The sequence below is a fragment of the Daktulosphaira vitifoliae genome, unplaced genomic scaffold, assembly GCF_025091365.1.
Source record: "Daktulosphaira vitifoliae isolate Bord-2020 unplaced genomic scaffold, ASM2509136v1 Scaffold_4, whole genome shotgun sequence".
Taxonomy (NCBI): domain Eukaryota; kingdom Metazoa; phylum Arthropoda; class Insecta; order Hemiptera; family Phylloxeridae; genus Daktulosphaira; species Daktulosphaira vitifoliae.
This window is the reverse complement of record NW_026099575.1, coordinates 14,193,462-14,205,912: the sequence shown is the minus strand read 5'-3', so window position 1 is coordinate 14,205,912 and position 12,451 is coordinate 14,193,462. Positions and strand designations below refer to the sequence as shown.

The window sequence follows — 12,451 nt, the reverse complement described above, 5'->3', positions numbered from 1 at the left end:
TTTTATTATTTATATTATATTTAACTTTATAATGCTATAACTTATTGAAAAGTTTATGGATCCACACAATTTTTTTATGAGAAATAATATTTTTTAATAAACTCTTTTTCATTCGACATACTTTATCTTAATCAGGATATTAATAAGAAACCAGCAGATCAAGTAGCTTTTGGAATAAACACCAATTTTTTTAAAATTAATCACTATCTAAAGATTTGCATCGAAGCGTTTATTTTTTATAGTGATTTTAATCACTGTCAGATATCATTATACTTGATCCAACTATGCCACGTCACCACTGTGCCGCGACCCCCCTGTGCTGGGTTTTTTTTTTAATAACGCCTACGTGCAGTTCCTCCATTATAATTAATCAATTAGAATAGAAAACCTCATCTTCCAAGATCAAGCTAGGGATCGCTAGATCCTCTTCTGACTAAAAAAAAATTATTTTTCCCTGTCAAAATAGTTCTATCGATAATTTTAAAATAAACAAAATCGCGACAATACTCAAGATTCTCACTCTCTGAGATTTAGTTTTTTTTTTTAAATCAATTTTGACTTAATAATAAATCCAATCCAACTTTAAATATTTATTTAATGGTAAAAAATTTCGTATCTTGTTTTGTCCAAACCAGAGCTTTAAAAATATTAGTGTCGATCTCTTAATAAAATATACTCTCTCAAAAAAATACTTATTCATTAAAGATAAAAAATTAAATATGGACAAATTATAAAATTATACTTCAAATATAGAAAGTTTAGAATTTTTACAAATCAGTCATGGATTTTGTGTTATTAAATCGTATTATTTAAAATTTTAGTTGTTCTCGTAAATACTTATATTGACTATACAACGCGCATATAAAACGTATACGGAGTGCATTTAATATAAAAATCAACGTTGGTTTAATTAAAGTATTACTGCGTGAAATAGGACAAAAGGTAAGTACAATTTAACCTATGCTTTCGAAGCTCAAATAATCTATTGCCTAATAAACTATTAAGATAAATTATAGAATTTTAAGGAAAATTTAACATCATTCTTTCAACATTATTCAACCTCGTGGACCAATATTTCTCCATTCTACAATTTTATCCCTTTTATATATTTATTCATTTTCACTATTTTTTATATTAAATTATTTACCCTTTTTTTTTACATTTCTTTTGTTTTTTGGTTTATTACACATAGTTTGGCCAGCCTTTACAGAACAATAACCAACTAGAATTTATAAGATATACATGAATGCACACAAGTAAATAGAAGTTACTATTAACGTAAATTCTATTAGTACAAACGTACTTTTTACGTGTTCTAAAAAATACGTAGGTTAGATTTTGAGGTAATGATTTTTACAATATAAAATGTCATTATTCTTTTTCATCATGTTATTGAATTTGTAATTAAACTATAAAAAAACCTCTGAAACAAAAATATGTACATTTTAATTAAAAATATACTTTTCAAATTTTTATAGTTTTAGTACAATATTTTATATTTATTTTCTCTAACATATTCTTAAAATGTACATAAATAAATAAAGAGTGAATGTGTCAAACGTTCTATGTGCCAAAAAAGTGAAAAATTGTTTTATTTCTGATTTATGTTCTATGTGCCAAAGGCCACAATCTTGTATGTGTTTCAAATGTCAATTAAATTTTTTACTTGTACAAAATTGCATTCATAGATGGTGTTCAATATGTGAGACATGCCCATGTTACCATTGTTTTTTGTGTTTTCTGAACAAATATGTTTTTGGCACATATTTGGAACGTTTGACACATTCACTCTTCAAATATTTAAAAAATTATTATATATGATATAATATTATGGAGTATATTAATTAATTATTTTTAAAAAATATTTTTACAATATTTTTAAAAGTATATTATAGGAATATTTTGATACAATTAATATTTTTAATTTACTATGTAGGACGTCGCTTATCCTCTGTTTGTAACTACCTTGTTACACTAAACCAAAAAGAGTATTCAATTTAAAAAAAATAACTCATTTGATAAAAAACTCATATATTATGAAAAAAATTACAACATTAGTTATAGTTAATATAACTTGTATTATAATGTTGTTGTGAAAAATAGAATATTATTTTATATATTGAATTTTTCGCTGAAACATGTTTGACATAAATTTACTTATTTGTTTAATAAGGAGTTGACTTATAAGCCAATCAAAAAACTAATAGGAAGAATAAAAACATTTCCTTATTGTGTTACTATGAATAATATTTATATTCTATAATGGATGATTAAGCATAAGTTATGCCTATAAGCTTTTTAACATCTATAAAATCTTTTGGTTTCGAAAAATTGATTTTTAATTCAAAACATCTCCAAAGTAATATGTTAATTAAGCTTAAGAACAATGACCCGTAAATTAATAAAAACATACTAACCCTATTTTCAAAAATTCCGAAACATTTCATTAAAACTGGTCAGCAGAATCCTTCAATTAAAATTCGCCTAATTTAAGAGACCAAAGATATTTAACGTGCTTGTGTTTTATTTACTCAAATTAATTTAAACAGCCGTATGACAAATCAATTGATATTTGATACTACAATTAAAACAGGCACATTAAGTGGCACTTTAACTTCACACAATATAGAAATTTATACAATTATACTATTGACTTATTTTGAAATCAAAATTCATATCTTTTTTTTATATATTACCAACAACGAGGATTTATTTTTTTAAAAATTAATATCTAAAAAAAAAGTTGTTAATATGATTTATTAAACTGTGACAAAATTTGATACGAATTTTCAAAAAAACTTATGTGTATAAGTCAGATCAGCGTTTCTAATAATAGATAATAATTATCTACCATTATATTTATTTGATAACCAACTTATTGTATTATTTACCAACACAGAAAAAACTGTTTTATCAACTATATTTAAGCTCATATATAAGCTTAAATCAATTATTATAATAATTTATATTTTTAATTCGAGTTAAAATTATTTTATTTTATGATTTTTTAATGGCAAGTGACGACTTGATGACATATTTTTTTTCAACCAAAAAATTCTTAAGCACAAGAAAAAAATTAAATCTTATATTAAATTGTTGAAAATATTGCTCGATAAAACCTGAATATCATCTGTATCGAATCTCTATGATAAATCAGTGTTATGTTCGACTATTGAAACTCGGGTACTTCTTTTAAAAAATAATTTCGATGACCAAAACAAATTAATAATCGCCTTAAAAAAAACATTTTACATTACTTATCCGTTATAAATTTTAAGTACGATAATAATAAAATTGTGATTGTTATCAATGCTAAAAAACCCCAAATTTCTTCTATAGAGACATGTAAGATATAAAGCCGCAACTTAATCCAAAAATATTAAGTTACCCTATTTTTTTTTAATGATTTAAACCTTCCAAATATAATATTAGTAGACGTGCATGTATTTAATATAACTACGACATATTTTGTAGGTCAAACAGAAAAATTCTGGACAATTAGAATTTACATTGCAGGTAACTGAAAATTCAAGTTCAAAAATCTCTAACAAATATATTGGGATCAATAGAGATCCTTCGAGATTAAAGTTGGTAACAATCTAGCCAATAGCTATCGTCTTTTCACATAATTTCGTTGACAATAGTTACAGTCAACGTTTATGCAAATCATGACGATCCTTATTCATTGTGTAAATCATTAACAAACTTGAAGCGCTAATATTGACAGAACAATATTGTAATACATTAAACTTAATTAATAATTGTAAATTACATATTGATTAATGAATAAAGCATTGTTGAATATGATATCATGAGTGTACTTGTTTTTCATATGAACTACCGAAAAATAAAGATAATAACTCAGCATTACCATGTTCTTAACTTATAATCGTTAAAAGACCACCATAGTAGTGTTTAAAAGTAAAATAGTGAAAAATAACTTAAAAATAAGAAACATACTCTTTTAATATGATACAACGTTGTTTGAAATAAAAAGTAAACTTCACCCATAATATCTACCTAAATAACTATGAGTTAAAAAAAATTGAAACATTTAAATTAATAATAATAAATATTTGTCAATCACTGTATATTTAAAACTAACTATAATTATAATTAGTAATTGTATAGAAAATTCAAAATTTTATTTTTATTTTAGTTTTTAGGAAAATCTTAGTTATCAATAATGTTAAACTTATTTGTTTATAAACGGACTCAATATTTACAGTACCACGTAATGATTTAACACTTTTGAATAATATTATATATGTTTAATTAAAATTGTGTCTCGTGAGTTACTTAGCATGTCCCAAATATTATGAATAATAATTGTTCGTTTTGCATAATTATGAAATGTTATAACAATTCAATTTGATGCCAAGGAAGTCCGACCATACCTAAGGTTATGTACAGATGACATTATATGGACCTCTTCGGGAAAGCGGGTCTTACTTTTCGCAATCTACTTTAATATTTAATGAACTAGGCTTTACTAGGCTATTGAATTAACCTTGGGATGTTCAGTGATCCGGTAAGCGAATTTTTTTTGCCTTGTCGTCACATAATTATTATGCCATTGAGGTTCGTACACCTAAACTTCTTAAAAGATGAGGTCATCGAATAAAGAAATTCTTGGAGTTCACTTGACCAACCTTTACTAAAAATAAAAAAAGTGATATCCACTGAAGTATACAGTGAAACAGACATTTTTTCATAAATATTACCTCAAACATTTTACCAATAGTGCTACTTTTTTTTAAAGAATAGTATAACCCTCAAGACCAATTTTTAACTTAAGACAAATGTAAATGATCTTGTCACAGCTGTATCAATAAAAATAATCATTTATTAGTTGTTTTCAAGTCTGATAATGAAGTGTTTTAGGTATTTATTATTTCATCATCGATTAAAATTATCGAATTCGTATGATATATATATATATATAGTAAGTGTATTTTTATTCATCATAGAATTCAACAATATTTTTAATAACATTTTATAACATCTTATATTAAACTACTACAATAGTATAGAAAATTCTAAGCTTAATAGCAAAACAAAATGCAATACACTATTGTAACTCGAGTTTGATTTCAACAATAGATCGTTAATTTTTAGTCAATACACATTAGTAAAATGACAATTGGATAGTGTTTTGATGGATGCGTTACTATCAAACTCTTTATAGAAATGAAATATAAAGTTTAGAAGATGTATACCTATTCATCACATTTCTGAATCGTTTAACATTGTCGTAAAACCGCCTAAGGAGGTATCCAAATTTCATTTTTAAATTCCATATAATTCCTGACCTACATTCTTGCTATGTTTCAAAGCTTATAAAATATAGGTTATTCTATAAACGTACAAAATTTTTATTTTATGCGTTTCACTATAACTCCATTATACGTTGGAAACTATTATTATAGGCTGATACATTTTAACGTGAGCAATCAGTTTGTTAATTACAAAATGAAGTATTCGTTTTAAACGAACCTGAATGTTAGAAATTACTAGTTAAAGATTGGACTAAGACGAAGACCCACCTAAGTGAGTTCTCAAGAAGATTATTTTAATAGTTTATCTAATCTTTTTGCAAACAAAAGGTGTATTTATTTAAGAAAAACAAAAAAAAAATGTAAAACAAAGTAGCACTTTAGTTACTTTACTGTCAGTTTATGCAAAAACCAAGGTATGCAATTTTTACAGAGACTAGCCACCCACCTACCGATCTTGCCAGTTATAAGGCAGTTACTCAACCATGATTATCTAAACAGGGATAATTCATAATTTTTAACTGTAAACAAATGTCTTTCCACATAATGTATAATTGTTCACGTAAAAATTATTAATTCACTCATCAAATTATTTTTTGAAACATAAATTTAGTTAAGAGAAAACTTCAAAATTCTGCACAACGGGTAAACTCTGGTAGTGCTATAAGTAAAAAACTAATCACACTATTCTTATAAAATCGTCANGTAAAAAACTAATCACACTATTCTTATAACATAGAGTTAAATAACTCTATTATAAATTAAATGAGGTTACTAGATTTTTAGCATGTTACTTTAAGTATTTGACAATATTTATTATTATTGTTAAATATTACCGGTGCCTTATATATTAAAATAATAAAACATACATTAACCGTATTATTTACTTTTTTTATTTCAAAATTTAAAGACAAATAGTCCACAATCCGTTCAGGTCCTTCTTGGCGATCACAATTAAATGTAAAACTATCGCCTATCGATTTTAGGTCATCGTTACGGCACGTACCTGATGGTTTTTTAGCCGGTGAAGTTATTATGCATCGTAATGCCCAAATGCAAACATTGGGAAGGAGCAAGGACAAGAAAAGTCGCGTTTTCAGTGGAGAAGGAGAGGTATATATTTGTGTGTTGACGATAAACAACGTGATGAATTTAAGTTGTTGCATATCGATTGTTGAAAACTATTTATATTTTATAATCAACAGCTTTTCTATTAAACATATAAAACTATCTGTAAACATTATTAATATTGTGTAATTTTTTATTAGTGCAAAATCTTCGGTGTTTTTGTTATTTCCGACCGATCATTTGTTGCATGCTTTCAAAATTTATGTAACGTATTGGATTTATCCAAAAGATTATTTTGATCCATTTCATATAATATAAATACAACTAGTGCTGAAAATTAGTGTCATAATGAAATACTATAAGGTTCGTACACGCACTTTTAATAAAAATTTCGTACATTTTTTATGATATTGTAAAGATTATTTGATAATGTTTATCTAAATGCAATTAATTTTGTAAACAATGTCTCTAAATTTAAAAATCAATATAACTATAAATAAAATTTAACCAATATTTCTTATAAATGATTTTGCAGAAAAAATTTAAATAAAACGACTAAAACTAAAATTCCGCTTTCATTCTAACCACTAATATTTTACTATCGCTAAACCACTTCATATTTAAGAGATTTATGGCCGAGGTAAATGGTTCATGGAAATTTAAGAAATTTTTCTAATGCATAAAAAAGTAAAAAATTGGGGAGAGAGATGTAGACTATGGACATTTTAGCATTTTAACGCGTTCAAGTTTTTCTAATCCGAATCTGTTATTAATCAGTAATTTTATTAAACAGATGTATTAAGTTAACGATTTTTTTATCTAAATCATTGAAAAACTAGTTATATTTTAAATAAAAGTTCAATATTTTAATCAAACCGTACGTCTGAATTTTAAACTTGTGTAACTTCACATTTTTTAAATCCATTAAAACGTTGTTGATTTACAAAAAGTTAAAAAAATATCGGCTTGTTGTTCAAAACTATTTATAGGAACTAAGAATGACTTCTCAGTTTTTTTTTCTAATCATATCTAATTATTGTGAGTGTAACTAATATTGAAATTATTATTAAATCATAACAGTTATTTGGACACGACTAGATGGCCTGAATATAAATTTTGTTGTTTTATGTCCACATTATTTGATATATGAGATTAGATACGGTGTTTGTGTAATTCCGCCAATTATTTTTCATTAAAATTAAAATAATATATTTAATTTTTAATTTAATTGGCTAAATTTAAGAAAGAAACATCAATTTGTTGATATACCTTCATTATAACAATTGTTAGGTTATATTAAAAAATTATAAACAGCTATGAAAATGTTTTTTGAAGCACAATATTCCTTCGAAAATAAAATGTTCCGTTTCGAGATTCTTGTTTTTTTTTATAAATAATTTTGTATACTTATATATATATATATAGAATACTTTCAAATCAAGGGCGTCGAATAAAATATTCATTAAATAATTGACCCTGTGCTAATAGAGTTCTGAAAACGCACTTATGAAAATATTATCGAGTTAGTTATGGTTTGACAAATCTCGGACGATTTGGTTTTTAAATAAATTTACCATAACTGTCATTAATCTATAATTGACCACCATTGACCTTAGTATTTAGATATCGTTATTAAAATGAAAATTATGAATGTTTTATTAATTTTACCAACCAAATAAAATTTTTAATAATATATATTTAATATTATTCAAAGTTTTTGATAAAAATCGAATTTGATATAATAATATAAAATTAGTAAGAACTAATTTAATCGTCAATTCTCTTCATAATCATACATAGAATTGTTGTACCTATAAAAATAATAAATCATTCATCGGAACGATTTGAAGGGAAGTGACATAGTAAAAGAGTAAACGACGCTCAGGCATTGTGTTCGAATTAAATGTAGCACAAAATATAAGATAATTAGTTTATCCGTTCAATAAATAGAAGATCACAACAACCCAAAAAGATTATTTGATTATTTCTAATCAGCCCTAACGAATAAAATCATTAGAAAGTATCCCTTGTTACCGAGGATTTATTTGTAAATAAAAATTATAGTAAAAAAATTGTACGAAAGTTTTCAAATTTTTTTATTAACCCAAATGGATCTGCTGTACGTTATAATTTGAGAAATGAGAATGTATTTACATTCAGGACTAGCGTCAACCAAGGGGATCTATGTAAATGTCATAATTATAAAAAAAATAATAAAGGCCTCACTTCTCAACCTGTTCGATAAGTATAATAATTAACCATTAAAAAATTACGTAGTCTTCCCGTTCGAAATTACTAGCAGGAGAACCGCTATAATTTGATAAAATTTATTTTGTACTCGCAGGAATACCAATAAAATAAGCGCTGATTTGGGTCGTATGAACGGTATCTTTTGATTAAGTTCTAAATTACGCCTCCGTGCCACAAATACAAAATTTCGTACCAGGACTTCATGAGATATCGCGCACACACGATATTTTAGACTGTATTTCTTAGTGAATCTGAAATTTAATACCAGGAATCCATAATGACTAATGAATGCGATCGTACGTCTAGATGTTTCGAAAAGGGTGTCCAGTGACTCGCCGTCATTTTTTCAACGGATTGTTTGTCTGGTGTCCATGTGCGATTGTGGCTAGACGACTTACTTAGAGCCGGAACAACGAACGATTTCGCCGCGAGCAGTGCACGTAACGTCATCCATAACTGACATCGCAATGATACTATAGATAAATTACACATAGTATTTAATCTATGGCGATACTTAGTTTTAGTACACAATACTCACCGTCGAGAAAGATTTAAATATTTACAAAACCAATGAGTTCGTAATGATTTCTGGGACAACAGTTGCGTTACGATGGATATTCGCGAAAACAAGCCGTGGCTCGAACAGTGTGCATCACCACTTTATTGAAACTTATAAGATTAATGTCTCGCCAGAGATTTTCAATTGGCCACCAACACGATTCATTATGACGGCCCTAATAATGTTACCGATGATTCTTATGAATCCCTGGTACTAAAATTTAATATTTTACCTGAAACTATGCAGAACCAAATCTTAATTACCACTTATGTTTTATGTTACACAGTTGATTTCTCAAGTTTGTCAAAATGAGATCTTAAATCATCTTGTCTTTCATTTGATATCATACTGGCTGTGGATACATGTTAACGATGTACTTAGGGTTTAGTGGTTATGCATAAAAACATTTTTTACAATCCCCTTGACGATATATTTTAAACACGAAATGATCTTCGACGTTACCTTAACCACTAGGTTAGGGCTTAAACCATATCGGGCTCTGGTTACTAGTGCCATATACTTTTTTTTAATAATTTCTGATGATAAACAGTTTCTAATAATTTGCCATTGTAAAACTTCAGCTGTACTTAAGTGAAATGTGAAATAATTATTCCTGGAATAGGTGTCTACAACCAGTTAATGTCCATTACACTTTTTTAAGTGTTTAGTACGCTTATAATTTTGCATTTAATGGACGTGACCACGTGGAGTTCATTAACTATAAATCGGATCAATGCCACTTTCCGACTATTTGTTAAATTTCAACACATTTTTTCATTTTTCTTGCACGTCGCACGCATTTGACTCTAATAGAATGCAAAAAATCGATTATAATAATAACACTAATAGTTATTATATCATATTTGCATAATAATTTTAAATTTGTTTTTTTTTTATCAATCAATTTAAGGTGCTGCTTTTAATGTTTGGGCATATCGTGCACGACACATGTTGGTCGGAAAACGTCCAAGTCACATATCACGGATTCAATAACAAAAACAACAACATTGTAGATCAAGCAAAAGAAGAATCGAAAAATGGATATTATGCTCCTGAATATGATCACGGGGAATACGTAAGTGTCTACAATAACAATCAACACAACTGTGCCAAAGTGTGTTAAATAATCATATTATTAAAAATATAGGGTCTTCTAATAAAGTGGCTCTATAACGGATAAGCATTTTGAGTAATTATCTTAAGATACTCTGATAATATAATAAAATGTATATCAAATAAATAGATTAGGAATTTTACACTTATTTTAACTTTAAAGGTTTATTATTATTAAAAAAAAATTACAAGTTAGATACAGTTATAAATATAATTAAATACGAGTTATAATAAAACCTAATGTAATTCACTTATTGGCTACACTATTAATTGATTCACACTACATTTGATACAAATTAACATTACTATAAAGTTATTATCGTTATGATAGTTTATTTACTCTCCATTAAATAAATTGCTACATATCATAAAAGAAGATGTTTCCTACTATAGGAGGTTTTTTACAAAAATAATATAACCGAATGGATAGTCTATTGAAATGAAATATAAAACAAAAAGGCATATCGATTAAAATCTTTCAATAGGTGAACATTGCCGACCTCCACCCCTTTGTTTCTGTTTTCAATATTGTCTGATTCGTTGCGGTATGACAAAATATTTTCATAGACCTAATAACAAATAACACGCCATTATTTTTACTGATATAAACGTCAATTACAGTACGTTACTTTGGCTAGCTGACAAAAACAACATTTATCAATGAACGAGTACGACATCAACTACAAAAATAATTATGTACATTACGCTATCGACATTAAGCTATTTGTAAAGTAAACAATATTTAAACAGTTTAAATATCCAGACACATTTATTATAAATATCTTGTGCAATGGCACTAATTCAGTGACATGTTATGTGACTAGTATTACACACGATCACATTAAAATTCATAAGAATTTCAATATAGAAAAATAAAACAAAATAATAAATTTCTTTGTACCCTACAAAATGTTACTCTAGTCTTCAATTTTCTACGAGAAAAATATTAGTGTTTTATACATTTACTCGTCCTACTTGGCTAGAAGTTATTCAATTAATAAGCCAATTCACAAAAAACCATTATGTTATTTTACCATTTTATTTAGTATAATTAGCTTCTTTTGATAACACTTACTGAAACTAATTAAAGTAAACAAATCAGTACAATAAGAAAATATAAGAGCTAAATAAAAAAAAAAAAAAATCTTCAGTAATATAAACAATAGTAATAACAGTACTGTTATGTGTAGGCTCATCCAGCTTATCGCTTCGAGTACGGCGTCCACGATCCGCACACGGGTGACATAAAGAAACAATACGAAGAACGGGACGGCGATACGGTGCGGGGCTACTATAGTCTGATGGAACCAGACGGTACAATACGTTTGGTCGAGTACACGGCCGATTCCAAAAACGGTTTTCAAGCAGTGGTGAAGAAAATCGGCAGTTCGCACCATCCAACCACCGTGACCCATCACCTTAACAATGGACCGGCTGAACAAGGCGGTTACGCTCCGCAGTATCACGGTCAAAACTATCATCAGCCCGCTACTCACTACAAACTATCTACTCCGCATCATTATGAGACCGCTCACTACCAGACGCCTCCAAACTACAACCCTTATGAGCAGCCAGTAACTCCTCCGGTCTATCACCATCAGATACCTGTTCAACATTCCACTTACTACCACCCTTCTTTGGGTAATTCTGTGAATTACGGAGAAGGTTCCAATTTTGCAGATTACGACGTCGGTTATGCCAACACTCATACTTCTCATGCAGACTACGGCAGTGTTCCTCCACATCAGTACGATTCATCCCCCTTGCGATTCCCTGCTCATACAGTACCGATTCCACAGGTCTCAAACGATCACTTCGAGTGGCCATCCGTCGAAAAAACAGAAGAATTCAAATATCCAAATGATTTAGGATCAGGGAAATCACAAAAGTTACAAACGTATGAAAGACCGGAGTACTTACGTAAGTATTTCGAACCAGAATTCAAAGGTCCCGGAAATTATTTTGAAGAATCAGAATGAACAACCACCAAAAACAGTTCGTGATACATTTTTCATCTACAGTTTTAACATTACATTGGTTTTATCAAATAGTTTTTGGTTCTATAGAGTTTTATATTTTAACACAATTGTCAAAAAAATCAATTAGTTTTTTTAATTGAATTTTTTGTATTATTTTATCTTTTCTTATTTTTGTTTCGTTCTTATATTCTTTGCTATTGTTTATG

General features: G+C 27.7%; 2 protein-coding genes across 3 annotated transcripts in view; one reads left to right on the top strand and one right to left on the bottom strand.

Moving 5' to 3' along the window:
- The window catches only part of LOC126904543 (uncharacterized), a 44,626-nt gene that overhangs the window by 8,302 nt on the left and 23,873 nt on the right, over positions 1-12,451 (bottom strand). The gene's annotated exons all lie outside the window — the stretch shown is intronic.
- On the top strand, positions 6,424-12,434 carry LOC126904535 (uncharacterized). The gene is made up of 3 exons (XM_050683630.1): positions 6,424-6,707; positions 10,064-10,228; positions 11,457-12,434. The coding sequence occupies exons 1-3, from the start codon at positions 6,693-6,695 to the stop codon at positions 12,243-12,245; spliced, it is 969 nt and encodes a 322-aa protein (XP_050539587.1). The 5' UTR covers positions 6,424-6,692; the 3' UTR covers positions 12,246-12,434.

Coding starts and splice junctions, on each gene's coding strand:
- LOC126904535 (XM_050683630.1), top strand. Junction 10,229..11,456: donor AATATGATCACGGGGAATAC/GTAAGTGTCTAC, acceptor TGTTATGTGTAG/GCTCATCCAGCTTATCGCTT.